Source organism: Drosophila erecta, unplaced genomic scaffold (assembly GCF_003286155.1).
Source record: "Drosophila erecta strain 14021-0224.00,06,07 unplaced genomic scaffold, DereRS2 tig00000055-arrow-pilon, whole genome shotgun sequence".
NCBI classification, from domain to species: Eukaryota; Metazoa; Arthropoda; class Insecta; order Diptera; family Drosophilidae; genus Drosophila; species Drosophila erecta.
Genome location: NW_020825200.1, coordinates 1997746 through 2025155, shown reverse-complemented (window position 1 = coordinate 2025155; position 27410 = coordinate 1997746). Strand labels below are relative to the sequence as shown.

The window sequence follows — 27410 nt, the reverse complement described above, 5'->3', positions numbered from 1 at the left end:
CACTGCATATCAAATTGCACGAAAATCTATAATTGATGCAAAAATGAGTGCATCAAGTCTCAATATAGTTCACTTATTTGCCTTACGCTTTTGTTTTTTTGTGTTATTTTTTTTTTTTGCCACTTTATTTGATTTAAAACGCAGTGAGCTCCACTTTGTGCCGACCTCTTTTGCAATTCGATCAGTATTTATGTTTACATATCAACAGCAATATGCTAAATGTAGCCAGCACCTGGACACACACACCACACATTCAGTTATGGAAATAATTTCAAAATAAATATTATTTATGCACAAAAAACATATTAACTTTTGTGGCAACGATTTTAATTTATGCTAATTACTTTTCACTAACAACTTTCGACTGCGGTCGAACATTCGGAGCCAGCAGCAGCAATAATCTATGATATCTGCCTTGACCGAATTCAATTTAAGCCACCCTCCCATTTGCGCAATTTATTGCTGGGGCGAAATTAATTAAAACTAAACTAAACAGAATTTGCTGAAATTAGTTGATATAATTCAAGTGCTTGCGACACATTCGCGGGAAATTGATTTCATCGCCACCAAAACGCAACACAATCGAATCGGCTTTCGCTTTATTATATTTAACTAATTGCAAACATTTGCAAATGAAAATGCGGTGAAAACCATGCTTTATTAAAACCTATCAAATTCTATGTCTGTTTCTCATTAGAGTGTCATATTTTCGGACCAGCAAGCATAATTAGTTTGGCTCTCTTTTATGTTTTGCTAAAGGCTTTGGGTTTCCCAAGCACATCTCACACTAATTACATTGAAGGAGATATCTTTTTGAACTCGGCCAGCAAAGTCATTTAATCTCTTTGAAATGTCCATATGCAAATGCGCACCTATAAACTTTAATTTGGGACTGGGCATAGCAAATTTGCATACCAAATTTATGAAGATTTTGTGGCCACAATTAGCCGAGATGGTCTGCCGTGTCTGCTCCTTGAGACCAGCCCTAATACGATTCCACATGAGAAAACAACATAAATTGATGTTTCCTCGGACAAATAGGATTGGGCAGTCTGGGCAACTGAAGAAGGCTTAATGCAAGCTTATTAAACATTTACGTAATGCCAGATGATCTCCCTTCCAACGTGGTATTTTATAATCAAACATTATCCTTTCTGTGTCAGTGTGCCTTGTGTGTGCGTGTGTGCGTGTGTGTGTGTGCTTAGCCAAAATAAACGTTGATAAACAAGTTAGCTAAGCCTACGTTATGCAATGTATGCCAGAGATTCATGTATTACTCATATGTTACATACATATTTGTGTTTGCATTAGCCGGAATCGTAATCATTAAATTAGTTCACACACCTCTTTAGTTTATTATTATCGAATACTGTTCAATATTTGGAATATTCAACGAGTAGCATCAAAGATAATTACACAATCACCCGAACCCGAACCCAACCCGCTCACTCCTCTTTGCGTGGAGTGAATTTGACCAGCCATCCGCCGCTCATATCCAAGTCTCACTGTATCAACGGCGAGTGCTGTGAGTTCTCGCTAAAGTCCACCGTGTAGTACATGTCGTTCTCCAGATTCATGGCCAGGTGCCGCTGAAAAGGTCGCTCCTGCAGCTGGCCACCCAGCGTGGTCTGCGTCTGCATCTGTCCAGCCAGATGCCGGGTTCCCTGCTGCTGCCCAGCTGCTCCTCCTGCTGCGCCTGCTGCTCCGCCGGCCCTCGGTCCACCCGGGGGCGCCACATTATTGGTGCTGCTGGTCGCGGTGGCCCCCTTGCCACTCAGCCAGTGTTTGTTCAGCTTGCCCTGCATTTTCGGGCGGCGACTGAAGCCCAGAATGGGTATAAACGAGGTGGAACGTGTTGAGAATTTCCGATACGTCTGATTGACCTTGCAGTGACAAATGGTGACCTGCAACGGCGAGAAATGTGCACGGGGGTTAGGTAAATGGTTATGGATTGCCGCCTAATGGCATTGCAAGTGGAGCAGCGAGTGGTAGTTGCCAAAAAAGCTATTTACCAAAAGGCAGCAGCTTTATAAACTGAAATCAACTTAGGTAGCTCCCCATTGCAAACAGTTCTGATTGCATATACATTTTGTATGTGAAACTATGATACCTCTTTGCCTCTACCCCACAGAAAAAAGCCAAAGTTTGCCCGTTAAATAGTCCAACTTAAACTTTCGACATTAACCTGTCCTCTGCAGGACTTTCCAAGTTTGCATTAATTCGGCAAGGGAGCCATGCTAAATCGCTCACAGCTACCAATAAATTGGCATGGACTCGACTCTCCACTTGAAGGCGCACACATTGTGAACGGACACCAATTGTATAAATTTGCATCTACTTTAAGCCCCGGCGTCCAGGCGATTGGGCAACTTTTGGTTAAAGCCTCGTCTGCAGCTCGAACCATTTTGCCGACATCGAAATGAATATGCAATGCCATTTCGCGCACTTTGCATAACCGCAGAGTACAATTTCCCCCGTTCGGTCATGGGAGCTTGTTCGAGTTGTTCCCCGGATTCCAGGGGAGGATGAGGAGGATATGCGGGCATGCGGGTATGCTGGTATATGAGGAGGAACTTACCACAACGGCAACGATGAAAATGGCGGCTGCCAGGACTCCGGCCGCAAAATATGCATTATGCAATTCAATGGGACTCTTAAGCACAACCGATGAACCGAAAGTTTTGTCATTAAAATTTCTGGCGTTCGCATCGTCCACAATAAATTCGCTGGAACTAACGACCGTCTCCACCACGAACTCATCTGCGAAAAGGCCGGAAAGAAATCGCCGGAAAAAAGTTAGATAGCCGCCGGGTAAGGCATATATATATATTCTGATGGCCCTAATCAAGTTAATGACTTTTGGGCAACTCACCTTCGCACATGGTTCCTGTGTAGCCGGGACGACAGGCGCAGTAGAAGCTATCGCCGCTGGACCAACAAGTGCCGCCATGGGTGCACGGATTCACGTTGCATTGCTGGAAGTACTGAGAGTTATCAATGCGTTGGAGGTGGATTGCATCGGGAACTGCCCCGGGAGCTAATTCTGGCTAACCTAATTTGGATATGGACACAACCTGTTCATTATTAAATATAGATAATATAACAATATTGCATTTCAGGGTTTTCATTTAAACAATGGCTCACTACATCATTTCGCCAGCACACTTTCGGGCTCCCAAAAGTGAGAACAACAATTTTCGTATTATATCCCATATCCTTGCCTCACGGCGCTCGTATCCTCTAGTCACGCCCACTAGCAATTAGAATGGAGGCGCCACCGCCATTCTTCCACTTTCTGTGTGTACCTGGCATGTAGAATGTAATTAATTTAGCTGCCTTCCCCAACAGGAGCCACGAGCCACCATCAGCCGCAACTTGGAACCGCGGTCTGCCCTGCTCCTGCCACGCCCCTTTCCCCGCCCTCCCCCAGCATAATGACAGTGTGCTGCGGATGCTTGGGTCCTTGGAGCAGTCGCGGTTAGTCAGCGTGTCCATCATTTTCACAAAGCTTTAATTATGGCGCCTTGCCGCTTAATTTATGTACATTTTGTTAAGTTTTATTTTAGCACCACAAATTATCAAGTCCATTGAGCGTTTATTAAATTCCTCCTAGTTGGTTCACCCCTCGTTGGGGGCTAACTCGATTTATGAACCAAGTTGGCTTCAATGGAAATCGATTTGCAAGTCCAAGCAGGCGGTAAACTTCTACACGGAATATCAATTTCTATGGGCGGCCAGCGCAAACCGAAGTCGTAAATCAGTTTAAAAATGCACAGCAGCCGCACAAACAATTCTGCATGCAATTGGGCCAGCAAAATTGGCTACAATTATGCCACTGCCAACAATTTGTTTGGCTGGAATGCTGGCAGCACTTGCAGGACTTTCAGGACTTGCAGGACTTGGAGGACTGGCAAAAGGAAGCTCCCGAAAATGCGGAGCCCAAGCGAAACTGCATAAATCATGACTTACCGTTCGTGGCATTTGATTACAATCCGGTCCGTTGCGACCTCCTGGGCATTCGCAGCTGAAATCATTTCCATGATCAATACAGCGATGTCCTTCGGGGCAGGGCTTGTTGGCGCAGAAATCAACCTAGAAAACACAGCAGAGAGCGGGCACAAATCAGAGCATATTGTGGCGGCAGAGTTGCGAGGCTTCATTACGTATTCAAAAATGTATTTGCCCAGCATTCGTATCTGAAGGATACACTCCCACCCACACACATACGGCCATCCAATGCCATTTGCTATGCCTGTACGCGACTCTCGGTCGGAGCAAATTAAATCAATACCCATTCAGGACTCGCAGACTCGCAGACAACCGCCAGCTGGCTGGAGTCCTTCCACTTTCTCATCGGGGAATTGTCGCGGGATTTGTTTTCAATACAAAATATTGATTATCCTGGGGAGCCAGCACCAACTGATGGGCACTCCTGGGGCTCAATTTTCATCGCAGACTCACAAGTCATGTTTTCGCGCATCTCGGATTGCTTCGTAAATGGTACAAGTGCTGCTCAACTGAAGCTTAAGATAAATTACAAACAATATATCTGCTGCACTGTGAAGGCGAAGTGCTTCCAGTTATTAGAATTCTAGCAATTTAGTTGGACTTATCGCAGCACTCAGATGTTGAGTGCGTGTGTGTTTTGCAAACTCCTCTCCGCCCAGCTGAAACTCATTTGACATTGCTCACTCACCTTAATTTGGCAGCGGTTGCCACTGAATCCCTTCGTGCAGCGGCACTCGTAGCTGCCAATGTGATCGATGCACTCGCCGCCATTCTGACACGGATTCGATTCGCATTCATTATACTCGAAGTTGCACAGCTCGCCGGCGAATCCTGCGAGACAGGATTCGAAGAAATGAAATAAAAGGTGAGTTCGAGATGGGGGAAGGGTTCAGTTGAAAAGCTTGCGGGTAATGTAAATGTGCAAAGTAAATGAAATGGAAATTTCAATGGGAAATGGAAAATGGGAAATGCTCGTGCTTGGGCGACAGACTACTGTCTCGACTTTCCGGAATTGCCCTCGTCTGTGTCTCAGTCTCAGTCTCAGTGATTTTTTATACATTTACTTTCATTGTGATTGAGTGCGATTTATGCAAATTGTGTTTGTGCCAATGAAATAATTTATGAGCTCCGATGTAGATTTTTTGATTTGCGCTGATTTCAATTCAATTGCAAAAGCGAAATTTGATTGCCTTAAAGTACGTGGATTTTCCGTGCAGAAATGCCCGTACAATATTCGACTCGCACATACAGAACAGTAAGTATATATAAGCTAGTTTCTTCTTTCGGCAAAACAAATATAATTCATGACAAAGCTAGTCCAAAAATCCAATATATAATAGATCCAGCTAAAGCCAGCAATCGCTGTGTGCAATTTCGACGATGATAACTCGCAAAATATTGGCATTATGGGAGCGATTTCGCCAACGAATCAACAAAAGAATAAAGGCAATTTGCGCTTATTTGGCTGGAACTGTTGGCCCCGTTTACTCACCTGGCTGGCAGAAGCAGCGGAACCCGTCCTCCTGGTCGACGCAGATGCCATGAACACACGGCGAGGACTCGCACTCATTCAGGCTGTGCTGGCAAAGAGGTCCTGTGAAGCCGGGAGCACAGTCGCAGCTGCGGGGCGGTACAGAGGGGGTTAGTACAGTGGGGAGTCGCAGAAGTATAACAAAAACTTGGCTAGAGCTGGTGGAACGACTGGGGGATTTTGAACATGCGACAAAAGTCAACATTTATGAGCAAACACAGACGGCGGCGGCTAGACAGAACCGCAAAACAATGGCCAGGATAATTGAATGAAGGCTGCTCCTGCTGCTGCTGCTGCTGCTGCTGCTGAATGTGTACCCTGCACTCGGAGCAAAAGTGATGGCTCTATTCGAAAATGTTAGGTTTTAATTGCTGCCATGTACTATTCTTTACTGACTTGACAACAACTTATGCTGTGCAAATTAATGTTTGTTGCGTAAAAATCTTTAATTTTAGGTTCTTGGGCATTTCCGTGTGTACGGCTGCCGTTTGTTTTTCAGAGTGCAGCTTAGCCACTCATCTTCCAGCCATTTCTGCCTTCTTTGCCGCCTATTGTTTGCCCCAGACTCACCGAAAGTGCGTCGAGTTGCCCACACAGCTGCCGCCATTCATGCACTCGGCGGGATTGCAGGGATCCGACTCGTATTGACAGTTCTTGCCCGCGTATCCTGCGGAGACAAAGTGGAGTGGATGGATATTAATAGCATTATCGCAGCGCACCCACAGCCACTAATGAGGCACCAAGCTAATGACCTACCGTACGGGCACAGGCACTGGTACGAGTTGCCCTCGTGACCCTGCGAGAGGTCCACGCAGATGCCGTTGTTGGTGCAGGGACTCGGATTGCAGGCGTCTATCTCCTCGCAGTGCGGTCCGGCGAATCCGCTGCAGCACTGGCACTCGTACTCCTCCATTCCGGCGTTCGAGTAGCACACTCCCTTGCCGGAACAATCGGCGTTCTCGCCGCAATTGTCGGTTTTGGTGGTCACCTTCAGGCGCACACACTGCGCGCCCCACAACTCGGACACCACTGTGGGCAGGAGCAGAAAAGGGTTTCATATTAATTAAGGCAACACGAAGGCTCCGGCGGGGGACAAAAAAAAAAGCATTTAATAGGCCGAACGGGAACCACAAACAGGGAAAAAACGGCTCCCCAAAGGCAGCTTCCGCTGGCACGAGTTGGAAATGACACCGCCTAGATGAAGATGGAATACCCTAGCTGGCCAACTGGGAAGCCCATTCCGAGGTGCTGATGGCGCTTTGGGGAACATTTTACTTAAATATTCAACAGGACAGGTTCAGAAAATGTTAAGGCACAGGAAACATAAACTCTGCAACGTACTTCATCGCATATTACATGGATGTGCTCTCTGGTGTTAACTTTTATTTGCAAATTAAGACTCCGCACGTTGGCAGTGGAATGAGCCCGTTTGAAGCCACAAATTCGGCGCAACCCGCTGAAGTGAGTACTCACCAATTAGCAGGTTAACTCCCTCGGTGAGGTCCTTATCGTACAGGGTAACCAGCTTCCTGCCGTCGACCACCAGCGGTGTGATATCCAGCAGGACGCCCTCGGTCACATCGCAGTGTTCGTGGCCGGAACGAGTCACCTGGTACACCTGTGTGGCATGGACGGCGCTGCTCGTGGATGACGTTTATTGGGACAGCGACCAGCGTTCAGAGTCCGGAGTCCAGAATCCAGGTTTCAGGATCCAGCATCCAGAATCCGGGTGGAGGTGGTGCGGAAAAATAGACACAGACATGCAATGAGTGGGGCTCAAGGTGGCAGCCAAGCTAAATGGCTTATGTTTGCTTGCTTAAGTTATAAATATGACCGAAGACATCGTAGTCCCTACTGCCTCGGTCTTGCCTGTGTATGTGCTTAATTAATTGAAATTTATTTATAAGCAGTTGCTACCGCGCTCCTCCAGCTCCTCCAGCTCCAGCGGAAATTAAATAGCACAAAGGCGGAAATGAAATTAGTCGGGCAGGGCGGCTGCCTCGGAAAGAAGGGTTTATTTTGAGGATTCCCGGGCCGCAGGGCTTCCTTCTAATTTCCCTGTTGCCAGGCGGTTATTGCGGTTACTTTTGCGGCAGTCTGCAGTTCATAAGCAGATATTAATGGAGTGCCAATTGGCGAGTCCTGGGCCTATGTGTGTAAACATGCGTCCACTTTCCCTAAGTTGTATCTAGACATACTTTAAAATATTACTTAATATTATTAAGTGCTTCCCGCCTTATGGTTTCTGCCACTTGGTTCTAGTTTTCGATATTCATTTGGTGGAAAGGGACATGTGTTCCACTCCTTGGTTTCACTATGAACTCTTGAAGCCTTTCAGTTTTCCGCCTTATAGAAGTACTGCACTTGTGTTCATTCGAAGCCATCTTGCCGACTTTGCTTTGCAGCTCTCATGTGAAGCCCTTTCTGTACTTCCACTACTTGCCTCGAAAGCATAGATACAAATAGGGGGAGACACCTCGTACAGTATCCAAGTTAGTAGTTTTTCAACAACACGTAGTCGAGGAAAAAAGGGAAAAGTTGTTGGAAAAGTGCGACCCCAGAAAGTTAGTGGCTCCACCTCCAGCGCCGCCAATCTATTTGCTACCCACTCGCTTTTCCTTGGGTTCGCAGGAGCATTATTATTTGTTGCTATTGCATTTGCTAACTTGGCAGGAGGCGCACACATACACATATTAAATCGATAATAAAAACTTTTTTGACATCTCATTTTCATAGTTGGCGGGAACTTTCCTCAGCGGGCCCAGCGCTCAATTGTGCGCTATACCTCGCATCACTTTCACTCCTCAACTAACTCGATTGTTTGCGGTCTTATTTTGCCCCCAGGAAAGTTACAAAATCGGAACTTATGCCAGGCATTCCCAGTTGCCAGAGTTGCCGCGGGCCGGATAGCAAAAAGAAATGCGGAAATATAAGGAAAAGCGGAAAATTTCCAGCGCGGTCGCGTTTGATGTCTGGCCCAAAGTTCGACAAATGAATTTTAATTTTTCTTGCGCTTCTCTCCGGGGTGAAAAACTTTCTGATGGCTGGCGGCTGCGGCATCTATCAAGTGATAAGATAAGAACCAGCCACCACCACACCGAGCCAAATTAAAAAGGGCCAAAAGTGTGGCCGTCCAGTCGGGCCAAAAATGATAGCAAAGCCGAGAGAAACGTGATAATTGCCATGGCAAAAAGGGTCAGCCAGCTGCGCTGTGTGTACAACCAGGCCCATGACTAATGGTCAACAGCTAGGACTGCACGCAGAGAAAAATCCGCGATCCAACAGGCATTGATTCGGCAAAAAATAATAGTCCATTTTAATCCCACGTCTTCTTCAAAAACTCGATCTGTAATTCCTGCCGCGCAGGACTTTTTACAATGATTTTAGTACTGACAACATTGTTTTCAGTGCTTGGGTGATATCGCATTTATATGCGCAGTTTGTTGGGGCATTTTTGTCTGGTTTTATAAAATAAACGAAGAGAAATAAAAATTTGCGAGCTGAAATAAGGGATATGGCCAGAAAGGAGAGTTAGACTGCGACTGCCAAGTAAGAGTAAACAATTTAATAAACTGTAAAGAGGCCAAGATAATGGCGAACGTGTCTGGGAGCTCTAACTATCCCCTATCTTTCGACTCGAGCAGACGTGCTGGAGAAAAATCAATAAAGGTCCCTAATGGACGTTATTATATAATAAGCCGCCGAACAAACACGTTTCAGTGCGCATTAAAGCGTTTAACTGAATATAAAACAAGAGTAAAAATAGCCCAAGCCACGCCCACCACCTGCCAACTAGGTGTAAAATAGGGGAGTGATTTCGTTTTTTGTGGCACGGACTCGGGGACTCCCCCTTTCGCTTCCTAGTAAACTCAGGTGTCTGGCGAAAGGGTCGCTCCATCATGAGCTCCATGATGAGGCAGCAGTTGCTGGTGGAAAGTGCTGCTGCCGCTGATGTTGCTGCTGTTGTTGATGATGTTGCTGATGCTGCTGATGGCACTTAATGACAGTTTTTCCGGGGACCCGAGTCACGGGCTTTGATCAACTGCATACATCACTGCCAGCAGCCAGGTTAAGTCGCCTTCAACAAGTAACGACGGCAAAAAGTGGGGATTATGTAATTGGATACCTTATCTGCCGTAAATTGATACTGTTGGTCTCCGTACAACACCAAATGACGCAGAGGAAGTCGTGATTGTCTCAGATTATTTGGGAAAACTGTATCTGCGTGCCTCAAAGGCGAAGCCATCCACTGTATTAAAATCTATGTATCTCCACCTCGAAAGAAAAAATCGATGGTTCATCATGGCAATGGGAAAAAGTATTTTTTCCGCTTTTACAACATGTCACTGCCAACAGGATTAAACTGAAAGTTTGGAGTGCACAGCTGCGATACAATTCTATTATACATTGTATCCCATTGTTTGCGGATTAAATTTAGCCAGCAGCACTGAAAACTAATTTCTCGTTCACAACAATTTAAACTAACCATTTTTTTGCTTAAATACAGTTCAAACTCAGCATTCACACTCACCTGCTGGTGTTGTTCGGCTCGTGCGAAGGATTCAACATGGCATCATTGATTTCCACGATTAAAATGTCGCCGGACTGGATCTCCGCCTCACCTCGCCAAGTCAGGACATTGGGGACGCAGTGCTCGTCCGGCTTGCAGTGCTCCGTGGTCTGGAGAAGATCAGATTGGGGTGCAAATGGGTTAGTCAGAGCCTGGAAAGCTGAATTATTTAGCAAGTTTTGCTGTCCCTTTTGGACCGAATCAGTTAAATAAGTAGTAACAGCCCCGAGTTAATAAACCTACAGCTAAAAGGTTCATTCCGGCTGGATATTAGCAAAGTTTCTGGCATATGCCCGGATCCACTCGATGTTGCCAAATTTGTATTAATTCGGGTTAAGCCAGACATACGCCGCCAGTGGGGCACGTCAAAGTCGGTATACAAATAATAGAAATCCACATCCCAAAGTCGACTTTGCGGTCATCCCTGCCCTTTTTTATGTGCTCGTCCTCTGTGTCCGGCAATTTTAGCATATTTTTGCGCAATTTGAAGCGGTTTAGTTTGCCTGTCGCTTTTTATGCCGCATTTGTACTTTTTGGGGGGGATTTGTAGAGGCTCAAAATTTATGGCATTTTAATGGCCTGTCTCTACGCACATAAAAATCCACATTGTATGTCGGCCAGGACGAAAAAAAGCTGCATATTTACATCTAAAAGGGGAATGTTGACCCACTGGGCAATGGCCAAGTTTTTTAGGTCGCATAGAATTTCATGCGTATTTTGTGGTCGGCTCTTTTTTATGAACACCGCAATAGGTAATGGCATAAATTTCCATTTTTATTTGTTGTATATGTTACAAGTTTTCGTTGTGGACCGCGCTTCTTGGAAACATACAATTTGTCGAAATTAAAACCACAAATATTTGGGAATTTATGTCCACAGTTCTTTCATGAAATATTCAAATTTACGCTTGGCCGAAACTCGACATGTACTTTACAAATTTCTAATTTAAAGTCATTTCAATTTTAAACAGAATGAAGGTATTATTCTATAAGCTGTAGCAATTAAATATTTTGAATCTTTTAAGTGCAACCAGGGCATTCTGCACACAATACTTAGCATAGGCTCAGAAAGGAACTAAAAATATGCATTTAGGCTTAAATGACTTAAGAAGTATACAGTAGGCAGACAGAATGAAAAATTCCATCAAAAGGAGGCCCGAAACAACAAACAGCAAAGTAAACAAATTCAGTTGAGAAATGTTTTCACTGACCTCCGAGAGCGCAAAACTTGATGAAAAGCGTCCACCTTTTATGCAAAATTGTTTTCTTTAATTGTTTTCTTTTTCTCGGTAGCTCGGCAGAAAAAGGACCTTGAGGCGCCAAGGAAGTCGGCATTAATTTTATGCAAGGTACACATTATGCCAATGCCTAAAGTATATGTATTTTCCATTCAGGTGGCCGGAGTTTGCATAATGCTGCAGTGCGTTTTAATTAAATTCATGGCCGAACTGCCATTGGCCATTTCCCATTTGCCATTTGCTGGCCAAAAAGTAAACAGGAAATCAATTTCGCTGCCTTCTTTGCTGCTCCATTTTGGCCGCCCACAAAAGAAACGAATCTCGCCCAAAACATCCTTCAAATGGCCATCAAACTTAATGGCATTTCGCTTGGCAACACACAGAAAGCCGTTTGAATAGACAGTCCGCTCGATGTTAATTAAACATTCGGTCCACAGTCAGCTAGTCAAAGGTTTTCGGCTCACATAACTTCTGATGCCGATGAAAAGGGTGTGTATTTTCTACGAAATGAATTTAAATATTTGCCAAGGAGCAGCAGCAGCTGTGATTTGGCCAGGCAAATGGCTTGATTTACGTCAATATAAACAGGACACGAAAGGGATATGTGCAGAAAGGAAAACTGACTCCGAACTGGAGCCCTGACCCGAATGGAATTCGCCAGATGAGCTCCGGCTGGAGTCCCTTGTCTAGCTTATTCGTGATTTAACAACAAATGCGATTTAATAAAGAAATGAATAACCCTTTTCTCAGCCGAGCGGACAGTGCGTTTCGGCCCTGAATGACCAGGCTTTAAAATACTACCCATCTTTGGCGTATATTTTATAAAAGTAATTACCTAGATTTACTAATTTGCAGTCATCAATTAATAAGCCAGATTTAAATAACCGCAAATAATGGTTAATAGGTTATAATCAGCTTGTGCTTTTTTTCTAAACTTAATTAAATAACCACTCCTGTGGCTATTAAAGGACCGCAAATTATTTATACATTTTGCATCTCCCGTTATTGCTTATTATAAAAATTAAACTTCAAAAGAAACATTAAGTTCAAACGAAAAATAGCCGATTTATTTATAGCTCAAATTTGCACCTGACTTCGGTGGGTCCTATACAAGCGAACTGGACTGTAAGCACACCCCAGGCTTCGTCCTTTTTGCATAAGGACTAGGGAGACCCCAATGTTTCCGGTCAACTTGCTTAGGGTCATCCCCTCTACGGCCATCGTCCACATGCTGCTGGGAAATGGCCAAATAAAATGACGATCAATAATTTCCTTTGTTGGCCAACTTATCGGGGGATTAAATTTGCACGGAGAATCCTTTTTGTGCCGATGCCCTTTTCTTGTCCACTCAACTGTTCCCGTCCATGTTAACTTCAAATGTGCTTGTCATTTATTTATGTGGCTCCGGTTGCCATTGATTTCCTTCGGTTGCCGAATTGTCTCAGCCCTGAAAGGTTTTCAATTAGCCGAGCAAACAGTTTTAACAAGTTTCGGCTCTTCCAAGGGAACTTGGATATCGAATGTCGGTTGTCATTGGTAAAGCTGAAGCTAAAGCTGAAGTATTTGGGTTGCCTGCGCTGAACTCGGTCCCTAATCAATCTTTTCTAACAACTTCAGCAGCTTCATTAGGATTCACGTTTCCGTTTGGCTAATCCGTAGGTTGCGGAACCCGAAAACCGAAAACTAAGCTTTCTCCATACTAATTAGCCGTCAGCAGGCGTATTATGTAAATGGAGTCCGTTAGTCAGTCGCCAGCTCTCACTTTTCTTGCGCATTTTCCGTTGCCGTTTCCCCAACCGCCAGCTAATTGCTTAACCCGCTTACTCGAATAACACGCATACGCCCTGTGTTCCCGCTCCTTTCAACCGTTAAGCTGTGTTTTCTTTCGCTGCCTGTGTGTCCTTTGTCTCGCTAATGATAAGAACTTAATAAGGCCTCAATTGTGCTGATAAACGCACTGCACAGAGAGAACTAGATGATATATAAAAAAATATATATACATATTACCCAATTCACTTTATAATAATCCAAGCAAATTCCCAACGAAAATAAATAAATATATTATTAAATGACTTTTGATCCCGCATGAATCGCTTACGAGTGGACTCACCACAATGGGCAGCAGCAGTTCGTGGGTCTCGTTGCCACGCCACAGATGCGAGTCCTGCGGCACATTGGGCATCTCGCACTCGAGCGAATTGATTTTCTCCTGCAGGCGACTCAGGATGCGCGGCCTGGCGATTGGCTTTGAAGCGGTCTTAGTGGGATTAGCTGCGGCAGGACGAGTCCTGGCGGTGGCCAGCAGAGTGGCCATCGTTGTGGTGTGGCTGGCGATTGTGGTGGTGCTGGTGGTGGTGGTGGTGCTGGTGGTGCTGGTGCTGGTGCTGGTGGTGGGGCTGGTGGTCGATGATGGGTATGCCGTCAACTTGTCATCCGACTTTGGCGGTGTCAAGGCCTTGAGCAATAATTTGGCACGCTTAAGCTGCTTCTGATATTTTCCAGTGGTTGTTGCCGGCAGTCTGGCTGTTGTTGCTGCCGTGCTAGTTGACTCAGCAGTTGTTGTTGTGGTGCTGCCCGCCGCTGTAGTTGTGGTTGGGCCAAAAGTTTTCCCTTCTGGCGTCACGTTCGAGCTTGTGGCCCGAGTTGTATCCTCCGCTGACTTTATCGGACTGCCTTCAGCCTTGGCTGCCTTCATTAACTTGCGCTTATTGTGGAGCAGCATTTCGTTGTACAGCTCCTTGCTGTTGTAGAACTTTGTGGTGGAGAACTCGGGATGCGAGGCTGGGGGATTGGGCGCGTCGGCATCCGTTTGGAACTTGGTGTTGGCAAAGTCAATGTGCGGCATGGCCATCACATCGCTGGCGCGATGCTGCATGGGAAACTCGAAGCTCTTCTTGACCCGGCGATCAATGAATGTGTTTCCCGGATGCTGCATGGTCGTTGCTCTGGGTCTCAATGTTGTCGTTTCGTGCAGCTGGAATTTGCTCTCGATTTCGGTAATCAAATCATCCTGATCGGCCAGCAGCTTGCCCGTGAAATCGGCTGTCGTTCCCTGGTGCGGTCTGCTTGTGGTGGGCTTCACTGTGGTCGAGCTGTCGAACTTTTCCTGATTTACTTGAATCTTGTCCTTTAGCTCAATCACCTCCTTGTCGACCATCATCTCCACTTCGTTGGGCATCAGATTCTGCTTGTACTCCTCGGCATTTTCAGGCTGGATGAACACGGTTCTCTGCTTAATCAACTCATCATTATCGTTCTGTATAATTGGCTGAATGTCCTCGATTTTCAATGGGTATAGGTCCACTATATTCAGTTTGCTGGCCGTGGGCTGTTGGGCCAACATGGCGTCGTATCTGGCCCGTTCCTCCTCGTTCAAGTCGGCCAACGTTTCGGCTACTTGATAGGAGGCAGCAGCCTGCATCTGAATTTGCAGCGGGGAAATCGTGGGGGTTACATCCTCCTCATCCTGCTCATCCTGGTCCATGGCCTCTGGTTGCTCCGTGGTGGTTGTCGCTGCGTCCACTGGTTTTTCGCTCAGTTTAATCCGATGCAGTGCATCCTTGATGCTGCCTATTTCACCCAAATCGGCTGGTACCATCTTTTGGGTGGTTGTCATTAGCCCGACTGTTGTTGGTGTGGAAGTTTCTTCCATTTCCTCCTCCCGCTCGGTTGTGGCCCGGGTTGTTGTTGTGCTGGTTGTGGCCGTCGTGGTGGGCGTGGCCGTTGAGGTTGACCCGCCCACAGCTGAAATTTCCCTAGATTCGTCCGTGGAAATTTTCAACAGCGTTCTGTTGCTTTTCGCAGTCAAGTCATTTGTTATGGCTTCACTAGTTGTTGCAGCAACCACCGCAATTACCAATGTATAAATGTACATTTTCCACATTTTTCTGGCTTTGAATTTCCCTTTGGGGATTTTTCGTCGTTTGAAAAATTGTTACACTATTTCAGTTTTTATAAATTTCCGCTCATGGCGACTGCAAATCTGTAAATAGAAAAATAGATTATATTAGTGCAAACAACTTTTGGTTTCCCTTTTTTGCAACCACATCCATATATTTGCTAAACAAAAAACGGTCATATATTATGTATAAATCCATGGCCGGCTGACTTTCTGTTGTTTGGCTTTTCTGACAAATATATTTGCATTTAATCGTATTTATTTCCAGCGCGTTTCGCTATACAGTATTTGTTTGGCTTTTTGAAAATCTGACGGCGCAAATAGAATTCATAATGCCAGGCAACATATTAATTAAAATTCCCTACACCCAAACACATTGTTTACGGAAATGCCACGCACACTTGAAATTTTCCAATACAACAATAAGCTGGTAAATACACTTGTTCAGCGAATTTCTGGCCCTTCAAAAAGAGTTTTCGCTCGACGAGTTGTTCGAAAGTATGCAACAAATTTGTGCACTCGACACTTGAAAATTTTTGCCAACTGCTGGTCGAATGTTTTTGTCAGCTAATCGAACAATTTCCCGCATGCGGGTCATTGCGGGCCATTCATAATTCATTGGACAAATTGAATACATGCCAAAGTAAAATAACTTACACATGCAATTGAATTTGATGGCCCGATAAAAGGAAGACTGGAATTACATAATTGACAAAGCATTTCAAGGGGCACTGGAGCCCCAAAATCAGTTGGGAATTTCAAGGGGACCCGATTGATTTGCGGCTTGCCGCGCTTAACCCACTGTTGCCCCTCCTTCTGGCCACTGCCACTGCCTCTGGCAGCTGACAACTCACAGTTGATTGCGCCCAGTGGACTGGACGGGACAACCATTGAGCCAACTTGAGTGGAACTCTAGCTGGACATACATTCATGACTGGCTCTGTACTGGCTCCACGTCCGCCCTTTCGCACGCTTATCTCTGCAGTTTGTCAACGCAGCTGAAGACGCAGAGTCGCCTCATGAATTTCTCGAGTGCACTGAGAGAAAATATCGGGAGAAATTCAACGAACAACCTACTGTTATTTATATTACTCTGCAGTTAGTTAAGCCGCATTTATATAAATTCATAAATTGTTTTTTTACATTTCCTTCACTAAACATGATTTTCTCCCGGTGCAGCATGTATGGATGGGCATGTGTGCTGACTCTAGTTCAACAGTCGTTCGTTGTGGTACTTTATGTGCGACATATTTATCTGGAAAGCCATAATCCTGCAGAGCGAAGAGCGGAGGGGTGGAGGGGCGGCGGAGTTGGTATCTTGAGCTATTTATAGGCACATTTTCCCAGATTAAGTCGGCCCGTGCTCGCTCTGTGAAATGGTTCCCCTGACCAGTCCAATGCGATGAACCATCTCAGATATTCTGTTTGAGCCGAAGTCCTACTGCTGCTTAAACCAAATTGGCCAGGACAAACCACCGACTGATTGGGTGGCTCTGTTGGGTGGGGAAAATCCATTTAATTTGGATAAGTTTCACTTTGGATTGACTTAAATCTGTGAAAATGTGATTTAAGGCAGTTCAAATGAGGTTAGTCTCGTAAGCAGTCATAAAGTTGCTACGAAGTAATTGCTAACGAAAAACATGCATTTTTAAAGCATTTCATAATGGATAAGCAAAGTAATTTAGGAGTATTGTAATGAATTGCTTGCAGGGGTCTGCCCACACTAAATGCAATATCAGATGGGAAATCATTAGTTGGCTTAGTTGGCTACCAGCCCCAAGGGCAGTATATTGGGTTGGCCTATTTACGACCACCGATGGCTGGCGATAAATCAAACCTGGGCGCACACAGTGGCGTCGAAAAGTTGGCACCCGTGGTGCATGTGTAATGCCGACTAAGTAGCTGTAAAATATATTGCAATTTGTTGCAGCTGCGCAACCAGCCGCCCACCCACATTGCCGCATGTCCTTGAGCGCCCCCAGCAGGCATTCAATTAATTATTGTAATGACGAAATTAATTAAAACTCATCCAATTTGAGGCTGCGGCTGGGCCATATTGAAAAGTATATTTATGTTCTGCGGTCTGTCTGTCAGGTGGGGAAACTCAAAGCCCCCAAATGGTTGTCAAATCGGCGTACAAGGGGGGAATGGGAAGTGGTTGGGGGGCTGGGGAAACGTTAAGAGCATCGGGGACTTTCCGGCACAAACAACTTAAGCATATTTCTTTGATTGGCCTGCAGCAGCAAGCGAAAACAAATCAAAATCCGCTTAGTTCCGCATCCCCGGGCCACTCTTCATTTTTTTTTTTTTTTGAAGTCTCCTTAAAGTCAGCGCTGTGGTAAGTCCCGATAACTGAGCCCAACTTTTCGCATCTTCAGCCCCAATATTCCCAGATTTTTCATCAACTTTTTGCGGCTGAGCTGCACACGCAAAAAGTCTGAAAAAAAGCAGTCGTAAGGAGGATAACTGCGGGAATTTTCATATTTCCTTTGAGAAATGAATTTATGCTCCGCAATTGGCCGGCTTTTTGCTGACCACTCTGTACTTCAAAAGGCTTTTTGTCCGACTGTGATTCATTGAGGGCGATGGCTTCAATTAGAAGTGAAGCTCTGCCTTTCGTTTCATTTGCGAATGGAATTTTAAAAGGATACAGCATCAATAGGCAGAAAAAGTTCAAATAGAAAATGAAATAATGGCTAGGTATTTCAGCTTAGTTTGTTTGACTCAGATATTCTGTGTGTCAGTAGTAATTAGCCACACATTGCCCAACAAAATTTTATTGGAAAGGAATTAGAAAATATACTTATACAACTATTACTAAAATAAATACGTTAGTCACTGTATTTTTTCCACCAAAAATATGTCATAAAACCTAATATTCCCCTTGACAAAGCTTATTCAAATCCCTCTGCCGAAATTGTATACTCAAATAGAAAAACTCATTTCCGTAATCCAGAACGAGATCGCCCGACTGTTTCCTGTCATAAATCATGCTCACAAAGCTAATTCCCAAAATGAAACATATCTTACGCCGGCTTACGAAGAGTAAAAATAAAACACTTAAAAATTTCCCAATTTTCTGGAGCTTACAAAAAGAGGCACGCGAAAACGCCGAGCAAACGGAAGAGCAGAGTAAAGAAATAAATACAGAAATGGAGTGAAGTTAGCCTGTAAAAAGCAAAGTAGCAAAAACACATAAATAAACACGTTCAATGGCAAATAAAAAATAAATCAAACATTTCACTTGGCGCGGCCCGAAAATAAATAAAACAGCAACAACAGCGGGGCATCAACAAAAATATTGTAGAAATGCTGGAATAATAAAAGTGAAAATGAAAAACAAATAAAAAACGCTGGCAGGGAGGCGTGGCCCTCTATGTCTGGAAAAACTTTTCCGCTGCTTCTTCTGGGCAAACAGTTGCAGCAGCCGAGGAAAAGCGATGTGAAAGAGCAAAATGTAAATAGAAATAAAAATGAAGCTTAATTTAAAATGCGACGAAGCGTGCCACACACACACACACAGAAAAAACCAGGGAAATGCCTCGAATTTTTTATACTCGGCAGTGTGCAAAATATGTAGCATACTTTTTTGGGCAGCGCACATATTTATTAGGGGAAAATTAAATTTGATAGTGGCCGAAAATCTTTTTGTACTGTATCTGTTCTATATTATTACACTTTCCCCACACTGGTAAACTCTCCCATTACTGGGTATACAAAATACATATACAGTGGGCCATAAACAAGCGCTAATATCAACAGAAAAATAGAAAAAAAAAAGGAGATGGAGATGGGCCGCTGCAGATAAACATTGCGAAAAACATTTTTCGCTCTATGCAAAACAACTTTCCTCCTTCATTTGCCCCCTTTTATATTTGGAAATGTGTGTGCTTTTTTTGTGAGCTTGCTTTGGTCGCATTTTTGGGGTAACACACACACACACCACCACGGACCGAGAAAAAGGCTAAGAGAAGAAGAAATCTAAAACTCGCAACCGCAAAAACCACTCTACTCCGCTCCCCTGCGCTCCTAGACCAACTCCATCCACAAGTTTTTGGCCTGCTGGTGACGTTTTTTTGATAGCAGCCACAGCGCCACCCAAAACAAACTCCCCCTGTTTATACCCCTTAGCCAGGACCTTAAAACAAGGTGTGTCCTTGCACAGTGGTGGCCAAACCGTTGGGCAACTGAAACTGTTTGACTGATTGGCGAGGAGCTGCAAAGTTGTTTAATTGGCTTTAAAACTTGCTGACAGGAGTTTGTTTCGCTAGCTAAGCAGTTGACAAAAGATCCTTTTATAATTCCAAGCTTTTGTGGTTTCACCTATGTTTAAAATTCGTTAAATTATTGCGTTAAATCGCTTGCAAGCCGCGGAATCTGTGTAATAGCTGTAGTCACGAGTTTAGTGAACTTCTTCACGCATCGCCCACAGTGCTCGGTTACAAGAGGGAAAAAGGGGCGTAGTGAAAGGGGGTTTTCATGGGAACTCGAAGTGCTCGGCGCTGCGTTGTAAAGAACTCGCATTTATCTTTATTTTTATGCCACAAACACGCCGTCTTGCTCAAAGCGAAAGAGAGGGCGACATGGCGGGGTTTTTAGTGCGCTACGCAGGGGTTATGGCGGAGTTAACTTTCGCACCCTTGGCCCTCTGCCCCGCCCCCTTTGCACCTACTCCACCCACAGCGCCCCCTTTCCGGGGGCAAACTGAAAGCCAACATTAGCTGGGGCCACGTTGAAGGCGGCGAACGCATACAAATCACAGAAACAAGAAGGTGCGAGTGCGAAAACGACACTCGAAAAAATACATAACCCAAATCAATTTATTCTGATGTAATAAGATGTAGTGACGAGGTAAATCCTCCTGGTTTTTTCTCTATCTTCGCCTTTGTATGGTAAGAAACTTAAAGGTACAATCCTTCTACAGTTGCAATAACTTGTGTGCAGTCTTTGGTCTCCAATTTTTGCCAGTGTACGAAAGAGGCTGGCCAGAAGGCTTCGGGTCGTCGCGGCAGTGGGCGGGTGGGCCTAATCTCTTCAATCTTCTAGTTTTTGCTATGTAAAGTGAGGCGCTTAAGGCCTCTCTTTCTCGTGGGTGACAACATCAGCCAACCGCACAGTCACACACACAGACACACCAACATACACACACACACACACGTGCAGTGCCATGCCTTCAGTGGGAAAATCGAAGCCCTCGCACGCCACTTGAAGCGCTAAGCTAAGCTGGAAAAAACGGGACTTGGAGGGGCTGGAAAAGCCGAGGGAGGGGGTAGCCACAAGAAGCTAGGTAAACTTCAAGTGCTGAGCGGTGGAAAAGGGGGGAAATATCAGGCGAAAGGGGCGGGACCTCGCACATCTGCCAGTAAATATTATTCAATGTAGTTCTTGAAAGCAAAATCACGTACAAACTCCGGCTAAAATCCCTTGTCCGTCGATCCGATCCGTTGAGTCTGCTTATCGTGTTAGTTTTAATTTCAAATTATTTGTTTGGGTTCACCGCCTTTACTTCGGCCTTGGCTCGTGGCTCTGGTGTTTGCACTTTTCCGTTTTGTGTTTATTTTTTTTGTTAATTTCACTTTGTCGCTTTTTGTTTGTTTTTCATGAATTTTACTGTGTTTATACTGCAAGGAATTTTGTGGGTGACTTTCATAGAATGTTATCTTTGGGGCCACAACTACCCCAACTGCTGGCTCACTTGACCAGTTTCGCAAAGTTTTTCTAAGCCGGAAAAGGCTATTACTGAAATACTATCTGCTGCTGTGTTTTCTCTGATAATCTAAACAAAAACTCTGGCTTAACTTTTTTTTAAGCAAAAATGAGCAATACACAGTGGGAATGAGTTAAATTTGAGGACTTTACCCGATCTGATTTCGAAATATTATTAAAACAGCATGCCGTCAAACTGCAAGCATTTCAGATTTCAAGTAAGTAAGTTGTTACGATACAATATTATGAGGTACGGATTCATCACTTAATAAATATATAATAAAAAAAATAAATTAAGTAAACCGTCTTTTCAACTATTGCAATTGCATACTCAAAAATCCTTAATGCTGTGTGGCTACAGCTATTGGTATTTTGTTGGCTGAATATTCTTTTCTATAAATGTGTTTATTCTGTTTATTCTGAGCACTTTTTGGCCGAGTTGTGTGCCGAATTCGCAAGCACTTGGCCAATTCAGCTTAAGCCCACAAGCGACAGGAGCACTTGGCAAAATCCTGGCGATTGGATGAGACCGCTGTGAACTCACTTTGGCTTGCAAACAATGTAAACACACTTCGACCGGGCAACTTGTGAGGTCCTGTGCGATACTCCGACTCCAAATCGCGACCAACCGTAACGCTTCAAAGTTACTCCGCTACTGGTCGCCAGGATGCTGGCCATGTTCAGATAAACGTCCTGGAGCTTTGCCATAAAATCCGTGGGAGAGTGATTGCTCTCCGCAGGACTCGCTGCTCTCCACATGCGCACTCAGCATCCGAGAGGAATGTTTTGGGTTTTATTTGAAGGGAAGTTTCGGCTCTGTGAGGAGAGGTTTGTCTGAAATTACCCAAAACATTGGATGCCCCAACAGCTGGGCAACAGCTGATTCAGGATGAGGATGAGGATGGGGATGGGGATGCGGATGAGGCTTGAGGATGGTAAGGAGCCGAGGCAAAGCTTTCATAACTTGTGGCGCGTTCATCTCTATACGTGTTATCTGTATTTATTTTCCTTTTTCGCCGGCTTCTGCGTCTGTTTGATGTTGCGGTTGCTTTGGTTTCTCCTTTATTATCATCATTATCGTCATCAGTGTGACGCACTCTTGGCTGCCAAATGCTTTTCATTATGCGCACTAATGTCTATGGCCTTTATGTCTAATGCGTGCATAAGGACCCACTCTTAAATCCCGTCTTGGCCCTCTTTGCGGCATATGTATGCGTGGAAATGCGTACATATAAATACAGGGGCATGTCGGGGCACACATTATGCGGATTGGGCCAGTTTATTTGTACTTTTCTTGGCTGTGGATTATTTTTATCATCGCCTGTGCATGTAATTTATTATAATGATTTACACATTAAGTATCATTAAGCCGAGTGCTCGCTGGGCTGTTGTGTGTAAGGGCGTATAAATTGCAACTAATTGTTCACAACGCGGCGTATGCGTGATATATACGCAAAACTTTAATGAGAGCGCAAATATTTACACGCACCCACACACTCGCAGCCAGCGAGTTATTAATAATCCTGCATCGTTTGGGGAACTTGAGGCAAATTCTCATCGGCACCTTAATGAGCAACTTTTCCAGCAGTGCGTGGGTGGGCGGTGGGTGGAAAATGATTGCGGAAAAGCACCCAGCCCGCACGCAAAACTTTCCTTCTCATCAATTCGAAACTAAGAGGAGAATTTCGCAGGCGTGCATGATATTTATGCCCCGGATTTGGGTGTTCCCCCATCGCCTCCCTTCGCTTCCCTGGGAGGTTCATTAATTTTTCGCCAGCTCTTCGTTTGCAATTATACAAGGAAACTTTTCGCCGCCAGTTCGACAGCCAAGCCAACGGATTGACAGTGAGATATTGATTTGATGCATTGCCAGAACTCGTCGGACTTTGTGTGTTTCTGATTTATTTGTGAGCTGCCTGCGTGAGCGGTGAAATCTGCCAAAACTTTTGGCACAAAATGTCAGTCTACAAAGGGGAAAATATTGCGCAAACCCCTCTGACACCAAAGAGTGCAAAGATCACTTTGACATTTTCATTTAATTAGAATTCATGTGGCATTTCTGCCTGTGTAACCGCTTACAATTCCACTTAAAAGCAACTAAATGACAGTCGTTCCCCAGGCAACTTTGTCTGCTAAACGCTGCCATACATCCGATATTTCGCTATCAGCAACCAAACACACCACACGAAATGCATTAAAAATATGCCAGGCATAAAAAGTGTTCTACCATTCTGTGAATTTAGCGCACAAAGTGGGAAAACTTTCGATTTTGTGTGGGCCATGGTTGGGAGGATATAAAAGATTGGCACCGCGCTTTATTGCCCTAGTTTTCCCAGCCCTTTTTATCTATTTTCTGCTTCTGCTTTCTTTTTTTTATTATTTTTTTTTTGTGGCTGGCGCCTTCTGCACCTTGACACTTTTGCAATTGTCGCATGGGAATATTTTTCCATCCGTTGTTATTCTTGCTCAATTTGTTTTTGTGTGCCCCCATTGTTTGGGCCCAGTTTTGTTGATTTTTATTCTCGTTATTCCCCTATTTTTCTGTACGTTTTCTGCACTTTTTATTTATGGTTAGTGCAGCAAAATATTTCAGCATCAGGCGGATAACCAAAGTGCCGAGTGTGAGGGCGGCATCGGGCCAAAAACTATGTGGGTGATTTTTTATGGCTTTGCCTTGCCCCTTCAGTTCAATGAATAAATCATTGGACACCAAGGGGATTGGTTGGGGCTTTGCAAAATGGAGTGAGACTTCTCTGGTAATGTTTGATAATATTTTATGGAAATGTCTGTACTCGTTTTGGCTTTGCATAAATGCGTCGGGAGTCGGACGAACTGAAAAGATAACAATTAGGCAATGAGCTTTAATTTTGGAACACGTTTAAATTAGCATTTGAAACCTATGATTTTAATAGTACCGGATGCAAATAAATATTTCCTAAAGCTTCAAGGAAAACCCCATTTAAGTTGTCAATGTCTGAACCCCTTAGCGTTACCCTCTTTTTGCAAGCCGATCCCATTAGCCGAAAATCCCAGAACTTTCGCTGGCTGCAGGCCAGCAAAAGTAAACTAAGCAAATCTGCTGGCATTCTAATCCTTTTGAAATTTGCTTTAATTAACTCGAATAATAAGCAGCATCCGCATACTTTGTACTGCTCCTTCTGCCGGAGCCTTTTTATGCTGTTCGTGGGCTTATGAGCTTTGGCACTTTGTGGTTAAAATTTTGTGATTTTTTTCTTTGGCATTCGGATTTCCGACATTTGCCAAAGCAAATTTCAGCAGAGCGGGACTAATAAGCCAAACAAGAGACACTGGAGAGGGGGCGGATGGGAAAAGGGCGTGGCTGGCAGACAAAGTTAATACGACACAGCTGCCCTCGCGGTTGGTGGGCAATTGAAAAGTTTATTAATAACCCGCAGAACGGCAGTGGCAGCCATACGAACTTTAAAGAGACTGCTGCTCATTTTTATTTGCATGATTTTTATTTTTAATTAAAAGAAGGCAAGCCTGAGCGGTAGTGAGTGCGGTCTGAGGGAAATGTAATTACATTTGAACAGCATGCGAAATATGTTTTAATTTATTAAATTAAAATAAGCGAAAAAGAACCGGAATGAAGGAAAAAAAAAAAAAAAAAAAAACAGCAACAAAACAACAGGCAAAGGAAGCAACCAGCCGCAAACCGAGTGCCCAAAGCAATTTGAACCAACGTCACACGCGGCGTATGCGTAATGTGCTCGCAACAAAATCAACGTTATGCAAATTTTAATGCGAGCATAAGGCGGAAACGAAACGGCGCTACGCTTGCCAGTTTTCTCCTGAATCCTGTTACGAGAATCGCCAGGGTATCGCCTGGGCATGATGGACCCATGCATTAGAAGTCAACTAAGCTGACCACATGAAAAATTTTATGAACTGTATTGTATATCTTGTAAGTGTGCCATCATTGCCATAATAATAAAACCATGTAACTTACACAATAAAACGCTTAAAATATTGCCTACATTTGGGGGCACGCCGTAATTCTATGCGATTAAATGCCATATTTTATATGAACCACTATTGAGGGAGCTCAATTACGGCAAGAGCCACAACAAACCAATTTCAGCTTTCCGAGCAATTGAGCAATCCGAGGGTATCGCTTAAAGCCGACCCAAATCGGCGCAGGACTCCTTCGTCCTGCCAGTCGACTGGCAGTCGCCCTGCAGTTGTACTTGTATTTACATAAGCGTCCGTATGTATTTCTCACGGAGCACTCGCCTGGCGCAAAATTACACTTTGTTGGCGAGACACACACTCAAACACACCCATACTCACACACTCACACGCACACATGCACACATCGTGGCGCAAAAAATTGTAATGAGCTTATTAAGTCATATTAAAGTCCAAGTACAGCCAATTTGATAAAAACAGCAACTGACAGCAGACCGGCAATGTTTCCATGCGACATTTTTTACGATAGCATTTGGCATTAATGTTAATAGCAAATGGCGTAGACACACGCGGTAGCTATGTGCGGTACACTCGAAGAAAAGCTAGGTTTTAATGAGTAAACAACAAAGGTGCTGATTTGTATCTTCGCCTTGCGAAGATACGTAGATGTAGAAGAAATATAAAAATCATTTGCCTTACTGTGATTTGAAAGCAATGAATAGTAAACAATTTCTTTAGGTGCACGTAATTTATATGACTGATGTAAATGAGCTTGGCAGCAGGTGGCTTAACATTTTTATTCGCTCCGCACTGCGGTAAATTGTTGTTAACTCGGCTTAATTGAGTATGATCAAATGTTCGCTGAGTTTGCACTCGACTATATTTCGCCCGAACTTTCAAAATTCATGAAATGCTGCGCACGAAAACAACATAAACAAAGCCCAGTTAAAGTTAAAAAAAAAGTCGTAAATATGCCGATACTTGATCAAATGCTTCCTACCAGTAAGTAAAGTTATTACATACTAGATAATTACTCAATGAACTCACTTCTGCTCCCAGATCTGGGTCCCAATTTGGTGACAGCCTCTAAAGCGCTTAAAAGTCCTCTTGGCCAGGCGTTGGTCTCCTTCTTGGTGGGCTACTTTGTCACCACAAAGTTGTCGCAATTTTACGGCAAGTTCAAGAGGGACTCTGAGAAAACCGACGCATCGCAGGAGGATTTGGACACACCACCCAGGGAAGACAGTGAGTCAGTGACCAAAGGACACGACATTGTCCTGCTCACTGTGGAGGAGCTAACTGCCTTCGATGGCTCCAGCCCCAGTCTACCCATTTACACTGCCCTCAACGGCCTCATATACGATCTGAGTCCGGGCCGAGAAAAGTTCAGCACTCATGGGCCATACTCCCTTCTGGCCGGCTGCAATGCCAACAAGGTCCTGAACATTGCCTGCAGTTCCATGGGCGTCTGCGCCCCGAATGTGATAAGTCGCTGGGAACGGAGCCTGAAAGCCGAGTTTGCAGTCGTGGGCTACCTAGTAGTTGCGGATTTATATTTTGATGATGGGGGTCTAGAGAAACACGAAGATTTGGCCGCAGCGGATCAAACGGTGTGATTCTGCTTAAGGTGCTGTGAATATCCCATTTTCTTAGCTTGGCAATAAAATATTATTCATCGAACTAGTAATTTAATTCCAAGCCAACTAAAGGGGATATTCACTGCAAATGCATTTGGAAAAATTACATGTAACTTGTAGCTTGAGCTGTAGAAAAAAGAAAATTAATGAAGACATATTTTCCGCTGGTCTTGGGTTGCCAAACAAATGGTCGGCTATTCCTTTCAGAATCTCCTCCTGCTTGAGATTAAATTAATTCTCCCCCTCCATTTTGCCGTTTGACCGAGCTCCTGGCATTTGGAAAGCGGAAAAGTTTTTCCGGCTTTGTCTTGTGATTTTTTTTGCTCAGCGGTTCGACAGGAAAATATCGACAACGGCAAATGTCGATAACAACAAATTGTTTGTCGTGTTTTCTTTTTTACTTGGCACTTTTTGCCCATCAAGCTGTTGACTTTGTCAAGTTGTCGCCGAATTTTCAGGGCTTCGGGTGATTCGGGTTTCCCATTGTGCTGGTATGTGTGTGGAAAAACTTTGCGCCAAACACGCAATTGACTTAAATTGAATTGAAAGCTGAATGCTGAAAGGCAAGAAGTGACAAAGTGGGCGGGAGAGCAGAAGGAATGCCGTCAGGTGCTACACAGCTAATAAAATCAAAATTACTTTTCGCCAGCGCAAAGTTTCGCCAGTCGACGTGCTTAAGGAATTTAAAAAAGTTGTCCAAAAATTGTTAAGCACACACTTCAAATTCAGTCAAATGTGCAAAAGGACAACACACACTCGCTGCCAAGTAGCAAGAACAACATTTGGCAAAGTGTTATTTGAAGTGTCGAATTTGATCAAGCGCAAAGGTGACAAAAGGGCTCAGAAGTTAACAACAACTACGGCCAACAATAACAAGTGGAAATGGTCCTTAA

General features: G+C 44.3%; 2 protein-coding genes across 2 annotated transcripts; one reads left to right on the top strand and one right to left on the bottom strand.

Annotated features, from left to right (window-relative positions):
* Positions 1 to 650: 650 nt before the first annotated feature.
* Positions 651 to 21630, bottom strand: LOC6542304 (protein HEG). The gene is made up of 12 exons (XM_026979329.1): positions 21495 to 21630; positions 13457 to 15328; positions 10071 to 10219; positions 7013 to 7176; positions 6296 to 6568; positions 6110 to 6206; positions 5501 to 5628; positions 4697 to 4839; positions 3970 to 4092; positions 2873 to 2984; positions 2579 to 2760; positions 651 to 1904 (listed from the first exon to the last, which is right to left on the bottom strand). The coding sequence occupies exons 2-12, from the start codon at positions 15227 to 15229 to the stop codon at positions 1503 to 1505; spliced, it is 3546 nt and encodes a 1181-aa protein (XP_026835130.1). The 5' UTR covers positions 15230 to 15328; positions 21495 to 21630; the 3' UTR covers positions 651 to 1502.
* A 4125-nt stretch (positions 21631 to 25755) lies between these two features.
* Positions 25756 to 26672, top strand: LOC6542379 (membrane steroid-binding protein 2). Its single transcript, XM_001968291.2, has 2 exons — positions 25756 to 25882; positions 25940 to 26672. Exons 1-2 carry the CDS (start codon positions 25786 to 25788, stop codon positions 26494 to 26496), a joined length of 654 nt encoding a protein of 217 aa, XP_001968327.2. The 5' UTR covers positions 25756 to 25785; the 3' UTR covers positions 26497 to 26672.
* The last annotated feature ends 738 nt before the right edge of the window (positions 26673 to 27410 follow it).